The sequence below is a fragment of the Dryobates pubescens genome, chromosome 10 (genome assembly GCF_014839835.1).
Source record: "Dryobates pubescens isolate bDryPub1 chromosome 10, bDryPub1.pri, whole genome shotgun sequence".
Classification (NCBI taxonomy): Eukaryota; Metazoa; Chordata; class Aves; order Piciformes; family Picidae; genus Dryobates; species Dryobates pubescens.
The window spans coordinates 19,074,430-19,090,499 of NC_071621.1; the positions used below are offsets into that span (position 1 = coordinate 19,074,430).

The window sequence follows — 16,070 nt, forward strand, 5'->3', positions numbered from 1 at the left end:
CAGCGTCCACGACCCCGCTGCCTCTGGCCACACTGCGGCCGCGGGAGGGCGGGCTACGCCACGCCACGCCCCCAGGCCTCGGCCCGGCGCTCAGCTCCCGTTGCCCCGGGCAACGGCCGCCGACGCGGGAAGCCGGGGCCATGGGAGAAGACGGCGGCAGCCGGGAGGGAGACCCCCACCTCCTGGAGCTGGAGAGGCAGAAGAAGTGAGTTCCCGACAGAGGACTGGGCTGTAGCTGAGCAGCGCAGCGGCCAGCTGCTCTCAGGAGCCGGCTGCTGCCGCCTCCCTGCGGCAAAATGGTGGTGGTTGCCTTGGGCGTGCTTCGGCTGATGCGGTGGGTAGCGGCGGCCTGGGGGCTGTGTGTGTCCCAGGAGGTCCCACAGCTAGGCCTGTTGTGCTGGAAACACGGTTGAGTCTGGTGAGGCACGGAGGTTGATGGTAATAGGAACAGCTGGCCAAAGGCCCAGCTGGGCCTGGCACAAGGACCCCAAGTTAAAAATTTGAGTCAAAAAGGCATGGAAGATAGGACTGGGCGGCTAAACACTGCTGAGCTGCTCACTCACAACTCACACAGTGGAAGGGATTCAGAAAGGTAAAAGTGATAAAAGTCCTGGATTGAGATAAAGGCAGTTTAATAAGTTATAAAAAATAAAGAAAAAATTTTTAAAAAGAAACACAAATCCAAGAAAAGCATGCAGTGCAAAAGATCACTGTTTCTCCTAACCAGCTGTCTAATGACAATCCCCAAGCGAGACAGCCCCAGCAAACTTCAGTCCTCCAGGTTTTATTGCTGAAGATGACCATACATGGTATGGAATATCCCTGCAGTCAGCTGGACTTAGCTGTCTTGACTGTGTCCACCCCAACTTCTTGTGCGCTCCCAGCCTGGTTGCTGACAAGGCAGCCTGAGAATTGGAAAGAAGCATTGATATATAAGCACTGCTGAGTAGCAGCGAAAAGATCAGTGTATTGTCAACACTGTTTTCATCACAAATCCAGAACAGAACCATGAAAGCTACTGTGAAGAAAATATGATGTATCCAAGCCCAGATCAGAATACTGGGATTGGAAGCCATGATGGAGTAGAATGGAAAGACTTCACATGGGTGCATGCCAAGATGAAACAAATGGACAATGAGGTGCTCTTTCAACACACTTCTGACAGTGTTGAGTAGAAGAAGTGGATTTCACTGTACTATCAGCAAATATCACTGAAATTTACAGGGAAGGTATGGCATCTCTCTAGTGCAGTTTGCAGAGTAAGATGAGGACTTGTTATTGCTACCAATTGGTCCTTTTGCTTAAACAGCAAATATTTCAGGGCTCTGATAACTGTTGAGTTCATGCAATGCTGGGATTCTCAGATGTGTTTTTTTTTTCTTAGTTTCCTTAGGAAGTTAAACATTTTTCCCTGTGTTAAAGACCATGCTTGCCTTTAGAATCCATAAATTAAGATTTAGAAATCTGTCAGAAGCTCCTGTGATGCCTTAAGTCAGAGTCCTAATATTTAAATTTCCAAACCATTTTCAAACATTCTAATCCATACTGATTTCTCCCCTGGACAATGTTGCTTTCTGTGGCTGAGCTGCAGATGCTCTTCAAATTAGTCCTGCAGTTGTGGATTTTATAGAATTTTTATTCACTAATGGAAGAGGGGAAGCGAATATTAGCAGAGTCAAAATGCTTGGGCAGCTCCTCTGTTCAAAATGACACAAAAAAGCAGCTTGGATATACTTGCATCAATCTAGTTAAGCAATTGTCCTTTTACTAAATGCCTTAAGCAGTAGTGTGGCTGTGTAACATATAAATTATCCTCTGCATGCACTGATTTTTTTACCTGACACAATGCTTATATTCTAGGCATTCAGGTAAAAAAAAAAGCAGACTGTTCCTAGCTTTGTTTCACTGCTCTGTTTTGTTTTTTTTTTTTTCAATTAGTAACATTTTAGATTCTTCTTGCACCTTAAGTTCTTGCTAATATTCCTGAGAGTTTTCTCCAAGCCTGGGCCCAAAGCCTAACACACATTATAAAGTGGTGACTTATTGGCTGATGAAAAGAAAATACATAATTAATAAAGCCTTTATTTTGATGACACCGAAAGACTTGCTGCTCCAGGTAGGCTCTGGACCTATTTCCTGTGCCTATCTTGTATGTACAAATAGACTATACCATTATTGTCGATTTCACGGAAGTTATTTATTCAACCATTAATGACCTGGCTTGTTAGACGTCTACATCTAAACCAGTGGCATGTATAGTCAGTGAATATGGAAGGGACCTTTGAAAGTGTGATTCATCAGACCTACTTTGACTGCTCGGTTTAGCATGAGATGACTCACACCCTAGGTGATGCCTGTTTCTCTCCATTTGTTATAAAGCAAGCTGAGGATAACTGCCTTACAGATAGATGTTTGCATCTCTTCACACCCCTGTCTTTTTACTGGCTTATATGATTATTGTGCCATTTAGGCAGTTTGATAACAGCCCACTTACTACTCTCATTTAATACTTAAAAAGAAGAGATTTTTACTTCAAAGAATAAAATTCAGTCATCCATGTCTGTACCTAAAGTACCTGCTGACTCTCAATGACTGTGGATGTAGTACTGTGAAATCTTTCAAAAGTTTTAATGAAAGTCAGCTTAAATTTGACTCTGAACTACTATAAACAAGATTAAGTACAGGTTTGATTGGGAAATGTCATGGCAAATATTTGTCAGAGAGAAGGCATATAATACTGCAGAATACTTCTTAATAGATAAAGAGGTCTTAAAGCCATATATTGATGTATATCAGCTACACACTAATGTTGACAGAGTTGTGTGTTAATTCAGCTTGTGAGATTTTGGTTTCTGTGGTTTTCATGGCAAGGAAAGCTGCAGAATTTTCCTAGCACACTGCTGACTGCAAGTGTCAGCAGCCTGTAGATTTAAGTACTTCCCTGTCATCCCTTTGGAACTGCACAGTATTGTTTCTGCTTTATTTGTAAGTTCTCTATATTTTATCTTCCACAGGAAATGGTAAAGGTCTGCCATGTTACAGAACTAATGCCCTAGAACTGATGATGTGCCTTGAGCTTCTCCTCTAATGTTCCATTGGTTTTCTTCTCCACTATAGAAAATGGCTTCAGGCAGCGTTTAGCATGTACCAGATATCCAGATCTGGATAGCAAAAGGTGCAGGAAAATAGCCTTCATCCTAAGTAGCTGTCACTTTCAAATAAAATATCACCTGTATACTGTCTTAAAAAGAAACTTAACATTTTTTTAAATTTCAATCACAGCCTTCTTATCTGAACTGCAATTTTTGTTATTCTTTTCACAAGAGCTTACTTGTTATGTTTAGTATTCAAGGATGTACTTAAGTTCTCCTAATGACTTAAATGTGAGCTTCCAGGATTTATAGGAATTCTTCTGTGATGACTGTAAATTGTCCATTGGCATGGGAGAGATTCATAGGCTTTGAATATGTCCAGTTATGTTTGACACATTGAGACTGCAGGGAGAGTCATACTAAAACCTTTCTAAGTACAGACCAAGTCTCTGGGCAGGCAGCTACATATGGCTGCAGTAAATTCACAGTAATAGGAAATAACTCCAGAAATGCAAAATACTCTGATACATTAAAAAGCTGAAGAGATTTGCCCCTGTAATCTGCATTGGTTGGGCCACACCTTGAGTACTGTGTCCAGTTCTGGGCCCCTCAGTTTAAGAAGGACATTGAGACACCTGAACGTGTCCAGAGAAGGGAAACGAGGCTGTTGAGAGGCCTTGAGCACAAGCCCTATGAGGAGAGGCTGAGGGAGCTGGGATTGTTTAGCCTGGAGAAGAGGAGGCTCAGGGGTGACCTCATTGCAGTCTACCACTACCTGAAGGGTGGTTGTATCCAGGAAGGGGTTGGTCTCTTCTCTCTAGCAACCAGCACCAGAACAAGAGGACACAGTCTCAAGCTGCACCAGGGGAAGTTTAAACTGGAGGTGAGGAGAAAGTTCTTCACTGAGAGAGTAATTCATCATTGGAATGGGCTGCCTGGGGAGGTGGTGGAGTCACCATCCCTGGAGGTGTTCAAGAGGGGATTGGATGTGGCACTTGGTGCCATGGTCTAGTCATGAGATCTGTGGTGACAGGTTGGACTCGATGATCTTTGAGGTCTCTTCCAACCTTGGTGATTCTGTGATACTGTGATTTCCAAGCTAAGTCAAAGTGATTTATTTCTCCATATGCACAGACTCAAAGAGGGGGTTTCCACCCTGGCTACCTTCTGGGTGCTATTGGTGTATTAGATGCTTGACAATAATTAGATTTTTTTTTTTAAAACTGGTTTCAGTTCCTAAATGAAAATAAGATTTTCTGGCGGTGTAGCACTTACAGTCTGACACCTGACAATTTTCATCTCTGTACACATTTTCATCAAGACAAAATACAATTGGAAGTTGGCTGGCAGTTTTGCAAATAGTGAAAAAAGAATAACAAAATGTAATGTAAGAAATACTCTTGAAATAGTAACAGAAATTAAAACTGAAAATATTGGCTGAAGAACTGTGTTATCCCTCTGTGTCCATGTAAGCACCTAGATAGGATTCAATTGAGAAGGAAAAAATTTCATTTTGATATAGCTCTGTTCTAGTTACAGATTGGACTGTGTCTAAATTTTCAGTGTTACCTCCTTCAAAAATCCCATTTTAACACTGTCATCACAATTTCCTCTTTTCCAAGCACTGAGAGGTTGATAGAAATCTGCTTTGCAGAAACCTTATCTATTTATATTGGGATGATTCCAGCAATGTAATAGGAGTTTGTCATTCTTTCAGCTATCTGCTTCCTTCATTTGGAGTGGGAGCAAACTGGTCGCACCAATCAAATTTCCTTTGGTTTTCCTTCATCTAGGAGTTTTGACTCATGTTTGAAGACTATCTTTTGTTGAGGCTTCACCGCACCCTTCTGTCACCAGCAAGCTGCCTGTACACTTATTGTTTCTTTGCCTGTATCTCCCCTTCCTCTAATTTAACACTGGTAGGAACAAAAAGAGCAATGGAGCAAGGAGGGTTGGGAAGACAGCTGTCTCCTGTAATTCAATACGTCTGTCTTAGTGGGCTCCATTGTGTTTCTTACTTGAATTACCTTAAATTACTCTTCTGTACAAACCTTTGCTATTTCAGCTCTTCAGCCATCATTCTTCCAGGCATACCTCTTCTGTTTCTTAAAATTGGTTGATTCTGTTCTGCTTCTTAGTTAAAATGTGATGTTTCAAGCTATGGAAAAGAAATGTTGCTGACCGAATGTGAGCAGGAAGAGTGCAACAGGTGCTACCATTTCTCAGTAATCAGCTCTATCAGATTTCTCATGGGCTAAATAACTATTTCTTGAAGAGCATTTCTCATTATAAATGTGTTTGAAAAAAGAATCATGCTGACATAGAAGCCCCTCTTTATTAAAAAACAAACAACAACAACAACAAATAGGACAGCACAGTGATTTACTCTCTTGCACGTTTTAGTGAGCTAGACCAAGATTTCAAAGACATCTATGGTCACATTGGCATTGTAAAGTGTTTTCCAAATGGCCTTTGTTTGCAGAGTTGTGTTCTCAGACCTTTTGAAATACCTCCATTTGGGCACTGAAAATTTCAGGCACCCAAGAACCATTTAGTGTTTTTTTAATGTTTGCCTTCCAAGCTCGACTTTAAAGGACCAAAGCCTAAACTGCTCTTTCCTTGTGGTGTGTTTCTGTGATTCTGTGTTGTGTTTTGTTTGCACCTGTGCTGGTGTAGGCTCACTTCCTGAGATCTCAGGCAGAAGTATGTCTCCATAGACATCTGCAAAAAGAACCAGGCTGTTGGCATAAATATGGTAAATAATTTAGTTAGCAGTAATTTTCTCTTGGAGTTAATGAGATCATATGCCTCATTGTAGCACACTGAACTACCATTTTGCCACTTAACAAGGATGAGAGTCATTCAGCTGTTGTGTGGCGCATGCAGGTGGGTTGTGCTCTCATCAAAGTCCTCTGCTAGCTTTTGCTTCTGGTCATACTTTCCAAAGCTGAAAAAGCCAAATTTCTATGGTATTTGTCAGCTGTCTGGATGCTTGACCAGTGTACAACAGCAATCAAGGGGCAAAAATACATATTTTCCCACAATGGTGAATTTAAAGTGCTGACAAAAATGGTGGCTTTAGCTCCTGTGGTTTTTTGTGTTACACTCATTTCAATCACTGGATTTCTTTTCTGATAGTTGTAATACATGCTATTTGATCAGTTGTTACAGGTACAGTTTAGAATGTGATTATTAATCATTATTAATCAAAATGAAGATTATTAATCAAAATGAATAATTAATTCAGAATTTCAAATAGCACAACCCTTGGGCATATTGTTTTGGAGTTGTTTGGTTTGTTTGGTTGTTTTTTTATCTGTTCATTTGGTTTTGTTTTTAAAAAGTCATATTTCTTTGGCATCTTCTTTTAGATGAAGAATTAAGGCCAGTGTCTTCACTACATTGGTTTAATTCTGCTGATTTGCTAGACCATTATTAAATCTTAGGAAATGTTGGTTTGTTTCACAAAGTAGAAATGCTTCTATTGGTTTTAAGGCACTGTAGTATCCTGTGATGGTTTTAGGCTATGCCTTTAAAATCTAGCTGCAGATTTTGAGCAGAAAAGTAGAAAAAATATAAATAAATCACTATTGGGTGTAAAAAGGAAAACAAAATATTATTCTAAACAAATTCATTGGATAAATGTCTGGGATAAGAGGACATTGAGACACTTGAACATGTCCAGAGAAGGGCAACGAGACTGGTGAGAGGCCTTGAGCACAAGCCCTATGAGGAGAGGCTGAGGGAGCTGGGATTGTTTAGCCTGGAGTAGAGGAGGCTCAGGGGAGACCTCATTGCTGTCTACAACTACCTGAAGTGGGGTTGTAGCCAGGAGGGAGTTGGTCTCTTCTCTCAAGCAACCAGCACCAGAACAAGAGGACCCAGTCTCAAGCTGCACCAGGGGAAGTATAGGCTGGAGGTGAGGAGAAAGTTCTTCACTGAGAGAGTCATTCACTGTTGGAATGGGCTGCCCAGGGAGGTGGTGGAGTCACCATCCCTGGAGGTGTTCAAGAGGGGACTGGATGTGGCACTTAGTGCCATGGTTTAGTCATGAGGTCTGTGGTGATGGGTTGGGCTTGATGATCTTTGAGGTCTCTTCCAACCTTGGTGATACTGTGATACTGTGTGATACTGTAATAACAATTCTTTCCCATTCCCATGCCTTTCTCTCTACCCTCTCCCTTCTCTCCTCCTCTCTTCTCTTTTGATCTCAGCTGGTTTGCTTTGCTCGGGAGAGAAATAACATGCTTCTGGCTGGCCTTGGATAAGTCTAACCCACTGCTTTCTCTCTCTCTCCTGGGACAGAGGGGCTTGGGGGGCAGTGGAACGGCTTCTCTGGGTTTTTTTTTTACTGGGGTGGGTGGTGGTGGTTTGTGTTGTTTGCTAATTGTAAATATCTGTATAATATTGTAAATATGTATATTTTGTACATATTCATTGGATTCCATTGTAAAGTGTAGTTTTTCTTCTAAATACAGCTTCATTTCCTTCTAACTGAGTTAGTCTGGCTGAAGTTAATGCTGGGGGGGAAAAACTTCAACCCACCACATATCTCTAGAGAAAATTGCATTAAAAAGGTGTGGACAAGATGATGTAATTGAATAGGAAAGACCAATAGATGCTTCATCTGAAAATATATTATTTTTCTTTAAGAACAGGATTAATGAAAAAGCTGATTTATTGACTTCTCTAAACACCACAGGCAGATGCTTGAAATCTCAATATTTGAACTGAGAAACACTGTAACAGAACTGGAAAAAAGGCTTAGCAGTGTTGAAGATGAAGGTAAGTGAATAGCAACAGAACCTTGCTAATTGATTGAGAAACACAGAAAATTAATTCTTTTCTGTAGGCCCATTAAATCTTTTGTGTAGGCTCTTATAAGCAAAGATTCTGATTTGGAGCTTTATTAAGTGGAGATTTTCTCAGTCTCCAGAAAAAAAGAAAGTGGGGACAGCTTGAAAAAATGCTGGCTTTCACTTGAAATGACATGAAGTAATCTGGGAAATAGAATAACCCCTTACTTATTTTTAAGGTAATGAATGGAAAACCAGGTATGAGACACAAGTAGAACTGAACAGACAGCTGGGGAGGCAGATTAATATTCTTCAAGATAAGATGGAGCTTATTCATGGAAATCCAGCAGGTAGAAATGGATATTCATAATTGTTTTCCAATAGAATTAGTGACTATGTGTTGAAATTACCTCAATGGTCCAATTTTTCTGCTTATTTATAGATAAACTGTCCATTGTTCGCACCTTTGATCAAATGCCTTTGGTGAGTACTATGGCATTTAGTTGGTTAACAACAAATTGCAGAGTAATGGAGGAACTTCTCAAATAGAGAAGGGCTGGTGGGAGAGGTGATGGTAGGAGGCTGCCTAGGGTGCAGCGACCATGAGATAGTGGAGTTTTCAATATGCAGGGAAATAAGGAGGAGCAATAACAGAACCCTCACTTTGGACTTCCAGACAGCAAACTTCAGCTTATTTAGGCAAGTAATTCAGAGAGTACCCTGGGTAGCAGCCTTTAAGTACAAAGGAGTCCAGGATGGTTGGACCTACTTCAAGCAGGAGCTCTTGAAGGCACAGGAACAGGCTGTGCCCATGTGCTGAAAGATGAGCTGGTGGGGAAGGTGACAGGCATGGATGGGCAGGCAGCTCTTGAAGGAATTAAGGGGAAAAAAGAGGGTGTATCACCTTTGGAAAGGCGGGGAGGCAACTTGTGATATGTTTAAGGATGTTAGATCATGTAGGAGAAAAATCAGAGAGGCAAAAGCCCAGTTAGAACTTAAGCTGAACACTGCTGTGAAAGACAAGAAAAAGCATTTTTATAAATATATTAATGCTAAAAAGAAGGGCAAGAAGAACCTCCACTCTTTATTAACTTGTATAATCTCTGGGTTTGTTTTTTTTTTCATGACAGAAATATCAGCAGCCTGGTCTAGAAATAAAAACAATCACTCCTACTTACTTTTCTATTGTTTCAGATATGCAGTTGCTTATAAATTGACAGAGTAAAATCATTAAGTAGGAGGTATGTAAGACCTGAATGTTAGGAAGAATCATGTAGTTAAATTTTTAGCTGAGTGAAGGTTGTGTGTTTGAACGTGCAGTAAAGCATATGAGATGGAGTAGCTGGACTAGTTCAATGAATAAATGGAAAGATGTTAAACCTTGATTACAAAATCATGGCATCATTCAGAACTGACCATTCTCACAGTAAAAACAAAAAAGTATTTTCTTGTGATCAGATGGAGTTCAGTGTTTTAGTTTGTACCCATTGCTTTGTCTTGTCACTAGTTAGCACTGAGATGAACCTGGCTGCTTCTTACTCATTCCCTCTCATTTAAACACATTGATCAGATGTCTTTGGGCCTTCTCCATGCTGAACAGTCCCAGCTTTTCTAAGCCTCATATGTCACATGCTCCCAGTCTTTTAGCCATCTTCATAGCTCTAATCTGTACTTCCTCTAGGAAATCCCTATCTTTCTTGTACTGGAGAGTCCAAAACTGGACCAAGCACTTCTAATATGTCTCACCAGTGCTAGGGAGAAGAGAGGGATCACCTTCCTCAATGTGCTGGCGATGTTCTTCCTAATGGAGCCTAGCTAGCCATTTTCCTTTGCAGCAAGAGTGCATTGCTGGCTTGTAGTCATCTTGCCCATCAGGACACCAAGGTCATTCTCTGCCAAACTGCTTTCCAGCCAGTTAGCCTCCAGCATATGCTGGTGCCTGGGGTTATTTTTCCCCAGGGGCAGGACTTTGCCTTTCCCCCTCCCAAACTGAACTTCATGTGATTACTCTCTCCCTGTTTCTCTTCTCCAGCCTGTTGAAGCCTCTCTGAACGACAATGTATTCTGCTAGTGTATCAGTCACTCCTCCCAGTTTTATATCAGCCATGAGATAATATGGATAAACAGCTGCAGTAATGCTTTGCATAATCCCTGGTTGTACAGTCAATTTTTGCAACATCAAAAGAAGGATCTGTTTTAATTTTTAATTTTTTTCCCTTGATACACTTGTATTTCAGGACCTGTGTTTCAGCAAAGCATAAAACATTTTTTTCTGCATTCTTGTGGCGAAAATGACAAGGAAAAAAAAAGTTGTCCATTTAAAAGTAGTACATGAAGTGAAAACAAGGACTGCTTTTTCTTTTTTGTTTGTTATCCATTTTTAGAAACAGGTAAGGGAGATAAAGATGACATAGTGCCTTGTAGCAACCAGCACCAGAGCAAGGGGACACAGTCTCAAGCTGCACCAGGGGAAGTTTAGGCTCAAGGAGAGGAGAAAGTTCTTCACTGAGAGAGTCATTTGCCACTGGAATGGGCTGCCCAGGGAGATGGTGGAGCTACCATCCCTGGAGGTGTTCAAGAGGGGACTGGATGTGGCACTTGGTGCCATGGTTTAGTCATGAGGTCTGTGGTAACAGGTTGGACTTGATGATCTTTGAGGTCTCTTCCAACCTTGGTGAGTCTGTGATTCTCTGTGATAAGCAGAAATAATGAACATTATGAGGCCGGGCTCAGATGCTTTTTGTTCCAGTTGCTTACATTTACAGAGGTATTTCCATCTAACTTTTTTGTCAGATTCTGAAGATTAATATGACTTTACTGAGCCTGGGGAGGGCTACATGCCTTAATAGTGGTAATAATTATCTGTTGTAAGCAGGGTGTGAAAAATTAACTAAAATTTGATCTAACCCATTTCTTTCAGACAGTAAAAACTCTTGCCAGTTTTAGTACTGTCCTGAAGACCATAGTGAGTTTCTGAGTTGGCAGGATTTATTTATTTATTTATTTATTTATTGTTAAAGCATGTAATTAGAGAACAAAATCTTTCCCATCTCTACTTTCCTGTTTCATGGAGTTGATTTGAAAATATAACTAGAATTATGTTTGAAGAAAAGTCTTGAAGATGGAACATTGATCTGGAAAATTAACAGTAGAGTCTGGTTCAGACAGTGTTATTCCTGTCAGCTTGTAAAGCACAGATTGTTTTGCATGCTTACAGTATCAGAAGTTTTTCTTTCCATCCAATTGCTAGTACTTTCTTACCCAGTCAAATTACACCTTGCCAATTTCCTTTATCAGCAGCTGTACTACACCAATCCAATACATTTTTAACCCTTACTAAGTACTGCCTTGCCTTCTCACCTATGAGCTGTGGTTCTGAGAAGTGTGGTTCTCATAAAGGAAAAAATGACAGCAGAACTGATTCATACTGCTAGGACAGAAGACAGTTTGGGGAGTCCTGGACTTGATGACACCTTGTAGTGGTTAACACAGAAGTACAGGAAAGTAACACAAAACCCCCTCTGGGTTGAGATAAAGAGCTTTAATGAGAAAAAATGAGGTAACAATGCACAATTACCTTAGCCTATTAGCAGAAAAAGTGCAGCAAAATGCAGAAAGCAACAGCAGCAGACGCCAGCAAGCTAACCCTCCCCACCACTCCCCATCCTGCTGCCATCCCTGTGAAAGACTACAACACCCCAAGCCCAGAAAATGAAAATAGGAACATGAACTGGGAACCTCTCATGTTACAATCTGAGCTCCAAAGCCCATAATACTTTGCTTCAGCCAGAACTTTCATTTTGAATCTGGCACAACACAGCATGGGATTGAATATCAGCAGCAAATTCAACTCAACCTGTGACACACCTAGGGAAGTCTGGACCCCATGTGCCATGCCCTAGATTTTACTTCTGCAATTTTATGTCCTTCCTTCAGCCTTCCATTCTAGACAGGAAAATTCTTCTGCTTGCTATCCAGAGGGGGGGAAAATAGTTCTTAGGAATTTAGTGAAATATTTTATTTTTCCTTGCTTTAGTTTTTGAGAGATGGAAAGAGGAGAAGAAAATAGGTGTATTTTGTGGGCTTTGCTGTTGTGTGTTTTGGTGTTTGTTTTTTTGTTTGTTTGTTTGTTTTTTCCCCACTGAAGCTATCCTAAAGGTCAGTGTACATTTACAGATACTCTTGGAGAACTCAGTGCTGCTTTCTTTTCTTTTAAATTGAGGAGATAAAACACTGGTAAAAAAATCCCCACAGATAATGTTGTGATATTTAAGCATATAGGTTTATGCAGATCTTTTTTATGTTTTTGACAGTTGTTCAGGGGAGTTGGGGAGAATATTTAGCTTTTCCACAGATGAGAATAAAGAGCAGATGTGGTGAGTGGGTGTAGAAAAGCAAAGAGCTTTGCAGCCAGTCATCAATCTACATTTGCTCAAAGAAAAAATGCTGAGAGTGGGTATAGATAAAATCATGTGTGTGTCTGTTAAATCAAAAGTACACTATGATATTTCAACTAGCAGTTGCATATGAGGCTCTGTGGGAAGATGGCAAAGTGATTCTTCCAGCAAGATGATGCAGTTTCTATAATATGGCAGAAGTACACAGTAGATTTTTATTTTGAACAGCGTATTTAGAAAATTAAATAGGATTTGCAAGTCTTTCTAACCTATGTTCCCAAGAAAGTTAAGACTATGCAGTTGGAGTTATTACAGAACCAAAGAATGGCAGGGGTTGGAAGGGATCTTTGGATATTTTCTAGTCAAACTCCCCTGCTAAGGCAGGTTCTCTAAGATCACACTGCACAGGGTCACATCCTGGCGGGTTCTGAATGTCTCCAGAGAAGGAGACTCTACAACCTCTCTGAGCAGCCTGTTCTAGTGTTCTGTCATACTCAAAATAAGGAATTTTTCCTTCTGTTTAAGTGGAATTTCCTGTGTTCCAGTTTGTGCCTGTTGACCCTTGTCCTATCACGGGAGACCACTGAAAAGACACTGGACCTATCCTCTTGACACTTGCTCTTTAGATATTTATTAGCATTTGTAAGATCCCCTCTCAGTCTTCTCCAGGCTGAACATCCCCAGGTCTCTCAGTCTCCCCTCATAATGATGATGCTCCAGACCCCTCAGCATCTTTGTGGCCCTCTATTGGACTCTCTCTGTTATTTCCCTGTCTCTCTTGAAGTGGGAAGCCCAGAACTGGACACAGTAGTCCAGAGATGGTCTTAACTAGGGCAGAAAAGAGGCGGAGGAGAAGCTCCCTTGATCCTGCTGGTCACACTCTTCTTAATGCATCTATTATGAGAAGAATCTCTAATGATTATTCCTGAGCAATTTTGGAAGTATTTCAAAGATACTAAAGAGATTTATCTCATTTAGTCATTTAAGGTACAACCACAGTCAATGGAAGGGAAAAAAACCAACATGTCTCCAGAGTAATTTATCCCTTTTAGAGATAGGTAGCATAAAATATATTCTTGGTATCAAGCACCTGAGGGAAAATATAAAAGATTAGTCATCAGGGACTCTGGCAGTCAGCAAGCTATAAAAACCTGAATGAAAAAGAATACAAATGCAAATTCTGGAGTGATGAACAGGGAAGCACAGAAGATATTCTGTGTTGATAAATTGCAATAATTGTTGCAGATGGCTTGTAGTATTTTTGCTTTAGAAGTAGAATCATACTGATGAATGATTCCTTGCTGTTAAAAATCACCCCTAGAACATTTGAATATACAATTATCATTCTGAAGCCTTCATGCTGACTTGAGATAATCCTTCTTTTTTATTTCAAGAAACCACATAGGTGTCATGTGACAGTATATGCAGAACCACAGATTTTTACAGCCAGGGTTTAGAAAATAATTTTTGTGTACTGAGGGGCAGAGTAAAAATTACCTAATCCGTGAGATGCACAAGGGAATTCCAGCAGTGAAAACTGTTTAGTCAGTAATTTCCTTTATGTCCCAATGAATAATACAAATGTCATATAGTACTTCAGAAATAATTACAGAAGGAATGCCTTCTCTCTAAAGTACAACATGATGTGAATTTTACTTGCTTCTCTTAAACATGCTGCACTCATTTGTTACATTTTTTTCATTAAATGAGTTTTGGTGAAATACACTCTCTCTACTAAGCATCATTTCCCATATAAGCAGAAAGAAAATTATTCCTTTATATCTCATCATTTCTGCTAGAAAGAATCCCTTGATAGCAGCTTTAGTATGCAAATACTGAAGAACATACTGCAAAATCAGTTCAGAAGAGCACACTCCTGATAGCATTGCCTTAGCAACGCTCCAGTTAAGATTAGCCGAGGAATCAAGGTTTCTGTGATAAATCACCATTTTCAGGAATGTCCAGACAATAGCTCAGAAAATCCTGACATTAGGGGCCAGATGCTTGATTTGCAAAGCTGCCTTTCTGAGAGCATAGTGACTGAAGAACTGAGACCTTCACACAAGCACCTTGGGTTTTTTTCTGTCGCTTTTAAACTGTGAGCAGAATATGTGGCAGTGTCACATGGGAGAAGGCGGTGGCAGGATGACAGGAGGGGAATCTTTGGTTTATGAAACATGCATTGAGGACTTAGTATTTCAGTAGGTGTTGATAACTGCCTATAGGGAACATCAGCACTTTATAATGTCCTATGAAGCTGACAATTCTCCTAGCAAGTCACTGTTAAATGAACACTTGCTTTTCCTGCATTAAGTTACCAGTAGCTCTACAGAGAGATTAAATATTATCCTATCTTTTCATGAAACCTGGAAGTATTTTGGAGAAGCTTCTATAGTTTGGTCTGACTGCCTAAGCAGTATACTGCCTCCTCAAAAACTTCCCCATCCTAGTCCTTTTGTCTTACCTCAGACAAGTGTTTTGGATGCCTCCAAGGGACCTTTTCACACGTTTTCATCTCCTTGTCATGTCTGCATTAGTTGTTCCTTGCTCAAACCAGCAGATTATTTTATTCAAACGACTTTGTGATATTTCCAGAGGCAGAATGTACTTTGTTTTTCAAATAAAACAATCAGGGAAAAGTCTTGCAGTCAAGTGACTTTATTAGCTGGTTATTCTCAAGAATTCCTTAGCAATTGACAGGGACCCTGGCATGTCTTCCAGAGAAAGTCCATAAGGAAGCAATCTCCAGCCTTTTTCAGTCCTACCTGGAGCAATATTAAGTGAAACATTTCAGAGTCAGCAGCAACTTCTGTCAATCTGAACGACATTAAAGGAGGTCTCCATTTTAAGGTCCTTGTCCCCAAATCAGCAGATACTCTATAAGTGATTCTGTGGAAACCGTGGACCTGAGCATTTAGGGTAGCAAGGCTGCACACATATTAAAAGAGCCTGAACTTTCCAACAAGTCGCTAGTCTGATTTCTTTATCCTGGCCAAAGGGATTAACTCATTTTCTTCAATCCCCACAGCCAAAGTCTGATGTGAGGAGGACACATGTAGCTCGCTGCTCGGTCAGGTTTCCAATACAAGATGGTGCGAACCACAAGGGGGCACTTGGCATTTAGACAAGTACTGAGAGCCTTTCTTCACCTGCGTGGAAGCCCTGATAGAATCTGGTATATATGTATATGTATGTGTGTGTGTGTGCGTGTGTGTGTATATGTGTGTGTATACTAGATATATACATATATATATACACACACACCAAGTCCATACTGTATGTAGAATTAAGCCAAATAATTTTTATGCATTAGTTGTTTGTTTTTTTCAGTAACATATAACTAGTCAGTTTATTGATACCAATTTAAAATCAAATTCTGTTACAGTCAAACTAAACATGTAGTGTTGCTTTTTGCTCTTGATGAGTGTAAAATAATACATTAAAAGGTTCAGCTAAATCAGCTGGTGAACATCAGCTCCAAGTGTGGAAGGAAGGGAAATTATTTTGTAAACTTCATTTGATGTAAAATGTCAAACAGAATGGGTTGCAAAGGCTTCTCGTGTTGTTGGGATTTGCTACACAACTGACAGATATATTGCTACTGTTCTAACTCATGAAAACAAAGTTAAAGAGGATTAGAGCTGTAGCAAATTGCCATAAGGATCAATAGTCTGCATGAGCTGTGCTCTGATGAAACCAAGTTTGAACCTCTTGGTGGTGTAATGGATTTGTCACCTTATCTGTTGTGAAATGATTGATAGAAATTGTTGCCATTGATAGCAGGG

The 16,070-nt window shown here is 40.4% G+C and overlaps 1 protein-coding gene across 1 annotated transcript in view; it reads left to right on the top strand.

Moving 5' to 3' along the window:
* The first annotated feature begins 296 nt into the window (after positions 1–296).
* The window catches only part of CCDC169 (coiled-coil domain containing 169), a 31,584-nt gene continuing 15,810 nt past the window's right edge, over positions 297–16,070 (top strand). Inside the window, 6 exon segments of the mRNA XM_054164511.1 lie at positions 297–338; positions 432–461; positions 463–491; positions 7,795–7,877; positions 8,128–8,238; positions 8,331–8,371. Coding sequence (XP_054020486.1) covers positions 297–338; positions 432–461; positions 463–491; positions 7,795–7,877; positions 8,128–8,238; positions 8,331–8,371 — 336 coding nt within the window.